The sequence below is a fragment of the Neolamprologus brichardi genome, chromosome 9 (genome assembly GCF_056152115.1).
Source record: "Neolamprologus brichardi isolate AB-2024 chromosome 9, ASM5615211v1, whole genome shotgun sequence".
NCBI lineage: Eukaryota > Metazoa > Chordata > Actinopteri > Cichliformes > Cichlidae > Neolamprologus > Neolamprologus brichardi.
The window spans coordinates 26,035,234-26,047,907 of NC_142112.1; the positions used below are offsets into that span (position 1 = coordinate 26,035,234).

General features: G+C 38.9%; 1 protein-coding gene across 1 annotated transcript in view; it reads left to right on the forward strand.

Moving 5' to 3' along the window:
* The first annotated feature begins 416 nt into the window (after positions 1 to 416).
* Positions 417 to 12,674, forward strand: part of malrd1 (MAM and LDL receptor class A domain containing 1) — a 71,233-nt gene continuing 58,975 nt past the window's right edge. The window contains exons 1-5 of the mRNA XM_006795157.3: positions 417 to 481; positions 4,119 to 4,250; positions 4,333 to 4,421; positions 4,501 to 4,665; positions 12,068 to 12,164. Coding sequence (XP_006795220.3) covers positions 4,124 to 4,250; positions 4,333 to 4,421; positions 4,501 to 4,665; positions 12,068 to 12,164 — 478 coding nt within the window. The 5' untranslated portion in view covers positions 417 to 481; positions 4,119 to 4,123. The remainder of the gene's footprint in view (positions 482 to 4,118; positions 4,251 to 4,332; positions 4,422 to 4,500; positions 4,666 to 12,067; positions 12,165 to 12,674) is intronic.

A 12,674-nucleotide genomic window follows, 5' to 3' on the forward strand; every position in this document is an offset into this window, starting at 1 on the left:
TAATAAAATGTGGGCTCAGGAGACTTTGGTTATTTCTGTCCCCTTGTCATGACATGTGTCCATGTTAAACACATGAGCAGGAACAGTGACCTTGTTGAGTAACAGCAATAAAACCCATTTATTACTCTTTACAGCATGAATGCTGAGCACACGTACGGTATCAATCCAGGAGCCGAGTAAGCTGTACACAGTGAGGAAAAGCCGCTCTACACCAGGAATTCTTCCTCATGTCATGAAAGAAAAATGCTTCATTTGGAGGTGAAAATTAGGTATTTTAGTTAAAGGGCAAACAATAAGCTGCTGATGGCGTCACCGCTTGGCTTGGTGTGGCTGGTGTTAGCCTTCACTTTGGTATTCAAGCCAGTGGCTGCCAACACCTGTTCGAACCAGGATTTTTCCTGCTCTCACGGATTATGCGTGTCTGAGGACTGTGTGTGTGACTTCACTGACGACTGTGGAGACAGCAGCGATGAAAACAATTGTGAGTAAAATGTGAAAATGGACACACAGTATAGAAAAAACTGAGAGTAAAAATCTATTTTTATCCACGATCTGATTTCATTTCATAGAGTTTGTAAATTTGCTTGTGAATCAAACATTTTCTCTTTATATTAAATGCAGTGGAGAACAGCTTATCCTCATCCTTTTTCATCTTTGAGAGTGAACTTATCACACATTTACTTTTCCTTTCTCTCTCTGAGAACTCCTGTCACTTTAAGCTGCACAAAGTGTGTAACAAAATGCACCGAAACAGAAACAGTTTGTGTGTTTACTGATATTTGTTGAGCAGTTCGAAGCATTGTGTTTGAAATGACCTGAAAATATTACTCCTTTTATGCTCACTCCTCTTCAGTAGTGGCGGAGCGGGGGGGGGGTGGCTTACTGGGCTTAAGCCCGGGTTGTTTTTTCAGAAGCCCGGGGTCTTTTGGAGTGTAATTTTTTCATAGTTAGATGCCTGGCTGACAACTAAGCAAAAAACTACACACAATATTCGAAGCACATAGTGCACACTGTGGGAATTTACGACTGTGCGTAAATCCTCCCTAATATTGGTATGATCCGAGCTCAGGCACTAAGCGGGGCGGGACAGCTGCTGCCTGCGAGTGCGCTGTTAGAGAAACGGAGTTAGGCAGACAGAGGAGAACTGAAGTTTGACCAGGTAGCAAAGCAAATCATTTGTACTGTACAAATAATGTATACATGACGGTGTGTCACGAAAGATTGATATCAGACTGATCACTTGACCCATATTACGTTACTTGCTCTTCGAGTGAATCAACAAATGGCGAAATGAAAAGCCGAACAACAACAATGCTGTTTCTTTAGAGAGTCTTAGCTTACATGTGTGTTTATTTCATATTGTCAGTTGTTACCCTCCACGGCTAAATAAATCGGTTTCAGTAATTTACTGATATACAAGAATGGACATAAGGAGCTTCTTTCAAAGAAAAAACTCTGGTAGTATTTTATATATTATGCTTTGTATGTTGTTCAGTATATTTCTATGCAAAACAAGAGGAATTTTAATACACAGCAGTATAGTCACAGTTGAAACCAGATATTTACATACACTTTAGGGAAAACACAAGAACATTTTTTTACTGTACAACATCAATTTAGAGTAAACTTGTTTTGTTTTAGATAAATAAATATTGAAATATCTTTTGAATTAGTTAAATGTCAGAATAAAGAGAGACAGAGCTGTCTATTTGTTATCACTTTCATCAAATGTAGGAGTACATATACACTAAGTTTATTGTTAATTAATAGGGAACTCCAGACGATTCCATTCTGAGCTGAAGAAGCTTCTGATTGGTTAGTAGAGTCCATGTGAGTAAATTGGTGGCACACCTGTGGATGCATATAAGACACCCCCAAAACACAGAGCCTGTTTCTGTGAAATGGGAAAATCAAGAGATGTCAACCAAAACACCAGAAAAAGAATCGTGGAGCTCCATAAGTGTGGCTCAATTTTGAATACAATTTGGTGCCATTTACAATTAAGAAATACAGATAGTTTCTCTCTTTACTCTTAAAGTTAACAAATATGTTTTTTATATTTATCAATCTAAAAAAATAAACATTTAGTCTGATTTGATGTTACAATTAAAAAAGTGTTTTTATCTGAAGAGTTTGTAAATATCTGGTTTCAACTGTATATTTGATGATTGTCAGCACAAAGAGAGAGAGAGAGGAACAAAGAGGGAGAGAGAGAATGAGGACAGCACAGAGATGGAACAAGAGCAGGTGAGACACACATGTTAGTCAAATGGTTGTTTACCAAAAGTATCACCGTATCATAGGTACTCATGTATCTCGTACCTAGTGTTTCTTTTTAGGTTTGTTATTTTTCAAATTCTATATTTATTAAGTTATGCAGGCTTGTTTGCACAACATGGCTAAATAATCATATAAACTTTTCTCAACCTAAATAGTGGACTTTGGTAGAATTAAAAAATAAGTGTAGTGCATGTCTATGATGATTTTTAGTGCTACTATCATCTAGTTCTGATTCTTGTTCTGTCTTGGTTAAGTCCTAAGTCCTGATTTTGAACTGTTGTAGTCCTGTTTTAATTCCGGATCAGTTCTGGGTCTGGTTGAATTGGGGTTTAGTCCTCGTGTCTTGATACAGCCCCGACGTTGTTCTGCCTTGCTGCTCAATTAAAAAACTAGTTGAAGGTGTCCTGCATATGTGATATATATTTTTCCCAATATGAAGTCATTCTTTTTTGAACAAAACTCAAAACAGAGCCAATTAATCTTTCAGTCATTTCTAAACCCCCCCCCCCCCCAAGAAAAAAAAAAAAAAATCCCACATGCATACTACCCTTTAGGGCTAGGCAAATGTCTGGCTCCGCCTCTGCTTCAGTATGGCTAAGCTGAAGTACTGCAACCACAGCACATTGACATGTGCACCTTGAATGGTGGATTCACCAATATGATTGCCTTTTATGTTATTGATCCTTCCATTTAGCTTCACATCAGTTTGATGTCTGTTGTCTGGGAGGTGCACAGTGATGTGAAGTAATCAACAATGCCCCTCAGATGTCTTAAGCCTAAAGTAACAAACCTATTTTAAAGATGTTAGGAGTAGAAAGTACAGTTATTTGGACATTGCACAAAAGACGTAGAGAAGAGGTGGAGTGGGTGGAGACTAGTGATTTGTGATTGAAAGATAGCAGCAAGAGTGGAAGGAAAGGTTAGCGGCAGTGAGACCTGATGTGACGTGTGGTTTGGAGAGCTGACAAAAAGACAGGAGGCTCAGCTGAAGATTTTAAGATTCTGATTTAGAGTGAGAGCAGACGAGATTAGATATGAGTACATCAGAGCGACAGATCAGGTCGAGCAGTTTGGAGACAAGGTTAGAGAAGCAAGGCTGGTTTGAGATGGTGTAGACATGTGCTGATATGTTGACGATGAAGCTGACAGGCAGGAGGAGAAGATGAAGACCACAGAGAGGATTCACAAATGTAATTAAGGAGAATATGTAGAGGGTTGGTGTTACAGAAGAGGATGCTGGATAGGCTGAGATGGAGGCAAAGATATTTGTAATAAATATATGCACTTCATTACTTTCAACCTCTATGTTTCATCATGACGTGTCACTCTAAATTATCAGGCTTATATCCAACTGAAAAAAATAATGGGACTAAAAGAATAAACAACTGTCTTAAAGTGCATTTTCTAAAATAATATTTTTTCTTCCTTAACCATTAAGAACTATTATCTTTGGTCATTTATTGTTCATTTATTGTGTACTGTAGTTACAAAGCTTTTTTTTGATCATTAATCTTACTAGCGATTTAGGAGTAAGCCTTGTTCTAAAAATCTTAGGGCTGGTCTTTAAAATCCAGATCAGTAGAATAAAACAAATAGAAGTTTAATCTAATCGAGTACATTTTTATGATGGATATAAAATTTTGTCGACAAGGATCTATAAATGGGCAGTGATTGTTGTATGGTTGCTAATCTTGCCTGATACCTCTGAAAATACGCCACGGCACTTTTGAATTACAAACTGCAGTTTACACTTGAATCTATAATGATGTGAACTACATCAGAGGCTTAACAACAAAAGAGCAGAAGTGAAATATATGTGTTACCATTTTCTGCTGCAGGTTCAATGTATGAGAGGTGTGACTTTGAGGAGGGTTTCTGTGACCTGATCCAAAGCTCAGAAATGAGGGCTCAGTGGTCCAGAACAACTGAGGTCGCTGGACTCAAACATGTCCACACAAACAACAAATCAGGTTGGCGCAGCTGTCATTTCCAAATGATAACAACACCTATTATGAAAGTTTTCCTTTAAATTTTCCTCCTCTCCCCCTTCAGCACATTTTCTGTCCCTGTTACCCGTCAGAGGAAACAAAACCACAGCAGACCTGAAAAGTCCAGTCTTCCCACCCAGCCACACCTGCCAGGTAACAGAATACACAGTAAACCACAGCCTCCACCAATGTGACATCACCTGATCACCTTCTTTTCATTTCTGCTTGTCAGATGAGTTTCTATTATTATTTTGGAGCAACTCACGGAGATCTTCAGGTCCTGGTTCAAACTCATCCAGCAGGTCGGAGCACAGCAGTGTGGAAACCCTCAACTCAACTACAGAAGGATACGTGGCTGCGGGAAATCCTTCGCTTTTCCAGGAATGACAGTTTTCAGGTCTGTAACAGTCTAATACTAACAGCGTGTCCCATATCAGATCATGGTGTCACAAATGGTCTCAGTTATATTAGTATTTAATTTCTAATTCATACATATTAAACCATTCTTTAAAATACCCCCGACTCCAGCTTGTTAGCGTTTAATCAAATGTATTATTACCTTAGGCAGTGCTACTTCTCTTAGCTTTCTGATACTATACAGTAGTCTTTGTGCAGTATTTGAAAAAGCTCTTTTTTATTGTAGTTTTAATATTTTAAAGTAAGAGCCCATAGCAAATGTGTTAAATTGTACTGTGCCTTTTGTATTGTAGCTCAGTATCACTGTAGTGCATTAGCGGTGTCTCGTGCACTGCTCCTGAGTAGAATTTACAAAAGGAAAAAGTCAGAATGCAGCTCATTTGAGCCCACAATAAAAATGAATGAGCAGCAAAACCCGAGAGCAGATTTTGGAGGCACAAGAAAAGAAAAATATATCCATTAGATGCTTGGATCCTTTTCCTGTGAGCTGCACTTTGACTGATGAATGACAACAGGTTCTATAACATATAATTTATTGTCTTTTTAACTTGACAATCTATCTACTGTCTTTAATTTAAACAATATAATCTTAAAGCTGCTCTTATCATTGTTTCCTTAAATAACATTTAAGAGAATCATCAGATGACTGCATTTTCCCTCAACTTTGTGCATCCCCTTGCTTTGGCTTTGCAGCCAAACATCTTTTGCTTCCTTGATTCACTATCTTTTTTATCGGAGTCATTTTTCAGCCACAGCAGACAGGTGTTTTTAAAAACGACCCCAGCAGCACACAAACAAAATCAGCAACATAAGGGATGGTGCATTTAGCGGTTAAGGAGTCGAACATTTACACCAGAGCTCGGGATGTTCTTGTGGAAAGCACACCTTTTTGATTGTGAGCGCTGATGCCATCAAGTTCCCATTAAGCCCTGCAACTAGACCTAATTTGATAAAGTGAAGTATTCTGCCTGGGAACATATAAACTAAAATAATTTGTGTCTAGCAGCCATATTGTGGCCTGGGGCCCCTCCAACAGATAGAGCCAGATAATTAGCTAATCGCTCAGGACCTCAGCTGACCACATAAATGAGCTCTCAGGCTTAGGCTCTTTCTGGCTTTTGCCGGTGCTGCCTCATCAGGAGCTGGTGGAGAAAAAATCTGAACTATATGGAGGTCATCCCAATAAATGGTCAAAAGTCATGCTTGTCATGACGTTGGGCCTACATCATAACCTCTTGATGTTTTACTATAATCTGGTTCAAAGGCTTTCACAGGTTTAGTAGGTGTTATGGTATACAGCGTTAATAATGCAGTGTAGGGTTTATTGTAACTAGCGAAGTCGTCACAGAAGAAGTAAGCTTCACGTCAGGAGCTTTTTATATCCACTGCGAGGGTAGTGACCTACTCTTAAGAGGCCATCTGGAGTCCTGTGAAGCCTGCTGTTATGTCCTTCCAGTGTCCTGAGACAATGTCAGTGTGTCACCGTCCCCGCTTCTGTGCCTTCACCATCTGTCCCCCAGGAGTGCCCGCTCAGTTTTGTGATGTAGCCGACCAGTAGCAGGGGGAGCAAAGAGAGGCCACCTCTCTGCTAACATTCACTTTCCCCTCCATTAATCCACTTCCTGTTTCCAAGGTAGTTTGGTTAATTGGGTTTTCATTTACCGTGATTTCAGTTTCAGTCAGTTTGCTTTATGGGCTGCACCTTGAGGTTAGATTTGCTCTTTAATTGTGTAGCGGAAGAACTTTTCATTTGGTCAGCTTGAATCTTGTAAGATCAACAAAAAATATATCACCCATATAAAAAATTTTCCAGAAGCTGGAGGATGAAAATCTAATCTGCGGTATGATTAAGGGTGTTTTGTTGTGCTGCTTCTACTCACAATAACGACATGACTCTGTGGATAAAAATACCCAAGATTTTAAGAAAGCGGGGGCACACTGTCTGGATCAGATAAACACTCTGGCTCAGCTGTGAAATCCTAAATAAACAGTTATGTAAACTCATTGCTGTAGATTATATTACCTTTGTGACCTCAATTTTCACTTGTGGAGGTAAAAGAAAAACCATCTGAGATGTGTGACTGATGGAAATTCTATTTTTCTGAGCAGTCTTGATGACGCAATCTACTGTTTGCTGAGATCAGTCATAAATGACAGGCTGTAAAACTGCACCGGTGCAGATAAACGCTGTTCTGTGGACTTTGATCAGCGTGTCTATGATATTATTCTGATAGCACTCTGACTAAGGCTTCATTTATGCTGCAAATCTGTGAGCTTGATTCTGATCATTTGATCAGATCTAATTTATTTGTAATAGTTGATATATATTTTACTTTATTAGATTTCAGTGTGAACCAGTTAAGGTCCTAAATGGACCAAAACAACAACACATTACTGTTTTAATGTGTTGTAATGTTCAGTTGGGTGCATAGAGCATTTCTTCCTATTCATCTAGGAAAAGGGATAATAGGTGTAGTTATTTAGTCAAATATATGTAAACAGACATGGATTTACAATATATATGGCAAAAACAGACTTTTTTGCAATTCTAATGAGCTGAAACGTCAATATTTAGCGTGACCACCTTTATTTTTCAGTACATCGTGAACTCTTAGGCAGCTTTCTTGTAATTTCTTTAAGTCTTCAGGAATAGTTCTCCAGGCTTCTTGAAGGACATTTAAAGCTGTTCTTTGAATGTTTCTGCCTTTTGTTCTGTTCTCTGTCAAGATGATTCCACACTGCTTTAATAATATTGTGGTCCGAGCTCTGCGGAGGCCTATCCATGACTGATACTGCTCCTCTGTGCTTTTTTCTATCCAAATATGCATCAGCAGGAGTTTTCTGGGTCATCGTCAGGCTGAAAAATGAACCTGTTGTCAATCAGACTCTTTCCAGATGAATTGTTAATAATTCCATCAAACTGGACATGATCCCGACACCAATGGCTGAAATGCAGCGCCAAACCATGACAGAGCCTCCACTGTGTCTAAAAGACTGTGGACACTCACTGTTGTATCTCTGCTGTTGACTTTTATATCAAGCCTTGTGTAATTTGGCTGACATTAGCCTTTTTTCCCTGTCTCCCATCCTTAAGAAGGGCTTCTTCAGAGGCTCCCGTCCACTGAGACCATTTCTGATGAGGCTTCAGTGAACAGTAGACGGATTTATTAAAGGGTCATGTGTCTCTTTCAGGTCATGTGTCAGGTCTTTGCTAGATTTCTTTTTTCTTCTTCCTTTTTTCCTTCATCTATCCACCTATTTTTGTTGTTGCTTCTTTTTTGTATTTTATTCCCATACTTGTTACAACCTGTTGTAATAAATATAGAAACAAGTATTTAAACAGAAATCGGGAATAATCAGTGAGAACAAATATGAAAACTGAATGAATATTAACAATAATAATGATTACGATTTTTAAGACATTAATAATATTAGGCCTACTCAAATTCTAAATAATTTAATAGGAACTGAATGGATCCTGACATTTTTAAGAAAGACAGGCGCTACAAAAAGACGGACAAAACGTTAGGATCAGCTAATATAACAGCATTCTGCAAAAACAGGTTTAATAAAGCTTCACGGTTCAACATGCTCATGTAGGCTCTGTTTGTGTAGCAGAGCTGCAGCAGCCTGTTCCATTGATAAGAAGCCCATAAAGTGTTATTTATAAGTTAATATTCAGTAGAAGCCAATAGATTTGTGAGAGGATTAGAAAGAGGGTAAGGATTAAAAGAGCTAACGGTTGAATTAGGCTTTTTGAAGCATAAATGTTCTGTATGTATGCCGATACAGAGCTGGAATTATGAGTGGTGGGACTGTGACAATAACTATTTAATTGAAAAGGACTTTATCCCAAATATTAGAATGCTAAGGGACATTTTTATATCTGTCGATGACTCTAAACCACAGGTGTCGAACTCCAGGCCTCGAGGGCCGGTGTCTTGCAGGTTTTAGATGTGTCCTTGATCCAACACAGCTGATTTAAATGGCTAAATTACCTCCTCAATATGTCTTGAAGTTCTCCAGAAGCCTGGTAATGAGTTAATCATTTGATTTAGGTGTGTTGACCCAGGGTGAGATCTAAAGCCTGCAGGGCACCGGCCCTCGAGGCCTGGAGTTCAACACCCCTGCTCTAAACAAAGCTCTTTTCACACCGAATAAATAAATGAGAACTGTATCTGGTTGAGGACCATTTAGTAAACCTGCACAAAGCAAAACTGGAAAAAACTCTGATTCTGTCATTTAAGAAATAAAATAAAATACAAATGAAGTCACATATGATATAAAAATCACTGGCCATTTCATTAGGTACACTATGAATGTCGATCTGTGGGATCAGCACTCTTGTACAGGAAGTCTGGAGCAGCTCTCTGTTTAAAAAGTCCTAATCTCTGATACTACACGTCTTCCCCAGCAGGCAGTGCAGAGCTTAGATGGAGCCAATGACTCAGGAGACTCAATGCATTAAAGCTACCTCTCTCCTCCGTGTGTCTACCCCACATATCTCCATGGTCCCCCTGTCCCTGAGTAGCCTTGGGAGTCAAAATAAATTCTATGGCCACACCTGTTAATGGCAGCTCCCCTCTAGATCAGTGCTCTTGGAATGTAGCTGATTTTAATTCAGTGACTCTGTTGCATTCAGAGGCTGGAGTGAGCTGTAATATATGCATTATACTAATGCAGATTAATACTCGGGTTTTTACCTTTACTGTTTCACAAAGTGTTAAAAAGCAAGGAGCAAAGCAAAAGCAGAATTTAAAAAAGGATAAAAACAGAATAAAATCACTTGAATTATACTTGTTTAATTAACCTGTTCTGAGCTAATGCTGACTTTGTTCTCATCTTTGATAAACGAGTTGAAAAGAGAATGACTACACCTCGACCACGATGCACGCATCTCTGATCCGTGTTGATACTAATAGTCCAACAGGACAGCAGCAGCCCTTGGAAATTCAATCCCCCAGGAATACAGTGGAAATCCAAACTCTCTTGAATGTATAATCTAACATAGTAAAACTGAGCAGAGAAAAAAACAAAAAATACAAAACTAATTTGTACGTTCACAGTTTGGGCAGCAGTTGATCGCTCTAGAGCATAGGTGTCAAACTCTGGCCCGTGGGCCAAATTTGGCCCGCAGCCTAATTACATTTGGCCCGCGAAGCCATACCAAATTATTATTAGAGCTGGCCTACTGGTATTATACAGCTAATATATATATTGTTTAGTATTAAGCTTTGCTTGTTCCATATTCAGTTTTTCAGCAAAACGTGTTTGAGTCCATAAGAAAAGATTCATTCTTATATCTGGAGGAATAAATATATTTCAATAAATATTAACGACTTTGTTCCAGTTATAAAATTTTGGCCCACTGTGTATTTGAGTTTGACACCCCTGCTCTAGAGTCTCTGCTGGAATTTCTTAGATCCAATCTTCTGAACTGCTCATCTCACAGAAGACAAAGGGAAGAACCATTTATTTCTGCACAACACTTTAGTACCTGGTCATCCTTTCTCCCCCTTCTCCTTCTAGTCATTACATCTTCTGAGATTACATCTGACCCCACACATGAAGACATCCAGTTACCTTTGTTTGGCATCTAATCACACGATGTCCAGCCACACTATATCGTCCTCTTATTATTTGACTTTTCCACATATATGATTTAAAACAAAGTTTAAAAAACTTTAACGTCACTTCATTACATTTTCTTTTTTTCTATGTTATTCTTAACATAAATTTATAATTACCCTGTTTTTACATCCATTTTAATATAATCTCTTGTAAATTCTAATACAGAGAAATATTTTTTCCTCACTTTTTCTCCTCAAAGCTCTGTTTGCCATTCACAATTTATACACACACACACACACACACACACACACACAGTGAGAGGCCTGCTATTATTATATTACTATTATTTGTTATATCGATTAAACTTAAACCTGATTATAATCTGATCAGTATCAAGCAGTTAAGCTTCATTAACTGTCAGAAAAATCTTATGAGTTATAGTTCGGTATTCAACAATTATGACACTTAATACCATTTCTCTTATTCAGAATCATGTATAATGATGGGTTAGTGACACATTTCTTATCTTTCACATGCCTGCAAACACACAGAGACACAAATCGAAACTGGATCATGTCTATTTGTCTATGCAAACAAAATCCAAACACCACAATAATTTTTATTACTCAAACTGCATTTTTCATACAGCATATTGATTCGATTTCTTTCGTGACTTTCATAACCAATGGCCTGTATTTATATAGCGCTTTACTAGTCCCTAAGGACCCCAAAGCGCTTCACACATCCAGTCATCCACCCATTCACACACACATTCACACACTGGTGATGGCAAGCTACATTAGGCAACGGGTGAAGTGTCTCGCCCAAGGACACAACGACCGAGACTGACCAAGCCGGGGCTCAAACCGGCAACTTTCCAATTACAAGGCGAACTCCCAACTCTTGAGCCACGATTGCCCCTAGAATAACCAAGAATAAAGATGATTTACAATTAGCAAAAGCACATCTAGATAAACTCTTTTATAGCACTCTGTGTCATTTTTGACATAAAGTCTGGATGTTAAGACCTTTTACCCTTTCTCAGATGTAACTCATTGTGATGCCTGAACCATTGATACAACGTAGGATGGATTAGTTCGTGCTGCTTACACCAAATTCTGACCCTACCATCTGTTGAACTTCAGCATGCCATCTTGATCAAGTCTACATGCATAAATTAATTGGGCTGCTGCCATGTGATTGGCTGTTAAAGAGTAATTATAGGACAGGTGTATCTAAAGAAGTGGCTGGTAAATGTATGAATCACAGATTTGGCCCATGTTTGCCGAAGAAAATCTTACTGGTTGGTCTGTTTATGGCTGTGCTTCTCAATAACAGACCCCTCTGGATTTGAATCAGCTTTATTTGTATTGCTTCAAAATCTCAGGTCACTTTAGATCACATCTAACTGAACTGCAGAGGTTACATCACATCAGCCTTAAACAGCACATTTATGCTGCCAGCAAGTAAATGTGAGCAAGTTAACACACCAAAATAGGAAGATTAAGCTCATATAAGTTATATTATGAACAACTTCTGTCAATCTTATTTGTGCCTCATTTCTTTCTTGGTGATTTTGTTCTTCTCTTGTCCTTTCTTCCCACTAGTTTCCCACTAACATGTGAATAAGCTCACAGCTTTAGCTTGGAGCAAGAGCTATAGGCTTACACATGTAAGCACAGTAAACACCAAATGCACAGATGCTCTACCCATACTATATGCACGCATGACAACCAAAGCAAACCAATGGTGTAAATTAAAAGTGGTGGCTGAGTACTCTTTTATCAATTCTTTCTTTCTTTATCTACCAGGTGGTGATTCGAGGAGAACTTTCAGCTGACAGCGAGGCCTCTGAGGTCCTGGCCATCGATGACTTATCCTTCAGCCCCGGCTGCGGGGCTGTGTCTGGTACTGGTACCATTAATAACATCGCACCACACAGACAGCACAAGTTCACACCCTGACATTTTGAAATATCGCCGCACATAAACAGACCCCCACAAACTTGTTTTGAATACCGATACCAGGGAGGTAGGGTGCTAAAACACCTGGGATGGCATTCATAACAGAATAACTGCATCGTTAAAATAGTGCTTAGTGCATGTTTTGCTCTGAATATGGAGCCTTTTTTGTGTGTGTTGGCTTATTTGTGTCGGCTGTAATGTGCCGCCTGCAGCTCCGTGATGAATTTGATGCGGTTCAATACCGGTTCTTGACCGGGAGCGTTCAATAAAGCACTGTCCAGTTGGCATTTTGGACATAATCTGAACATGTTGCTTTCACATTATTTTATACAGTTGTGAGCCCAAAGCATAGCATCACCACAACCTGTTCATGTTCTCTCATCATGAAATAAACAGCAGTTGAACTTTTTTATTGATCGTCTTGTTTAGACTACAACCTTGAGCTTATTTTCAC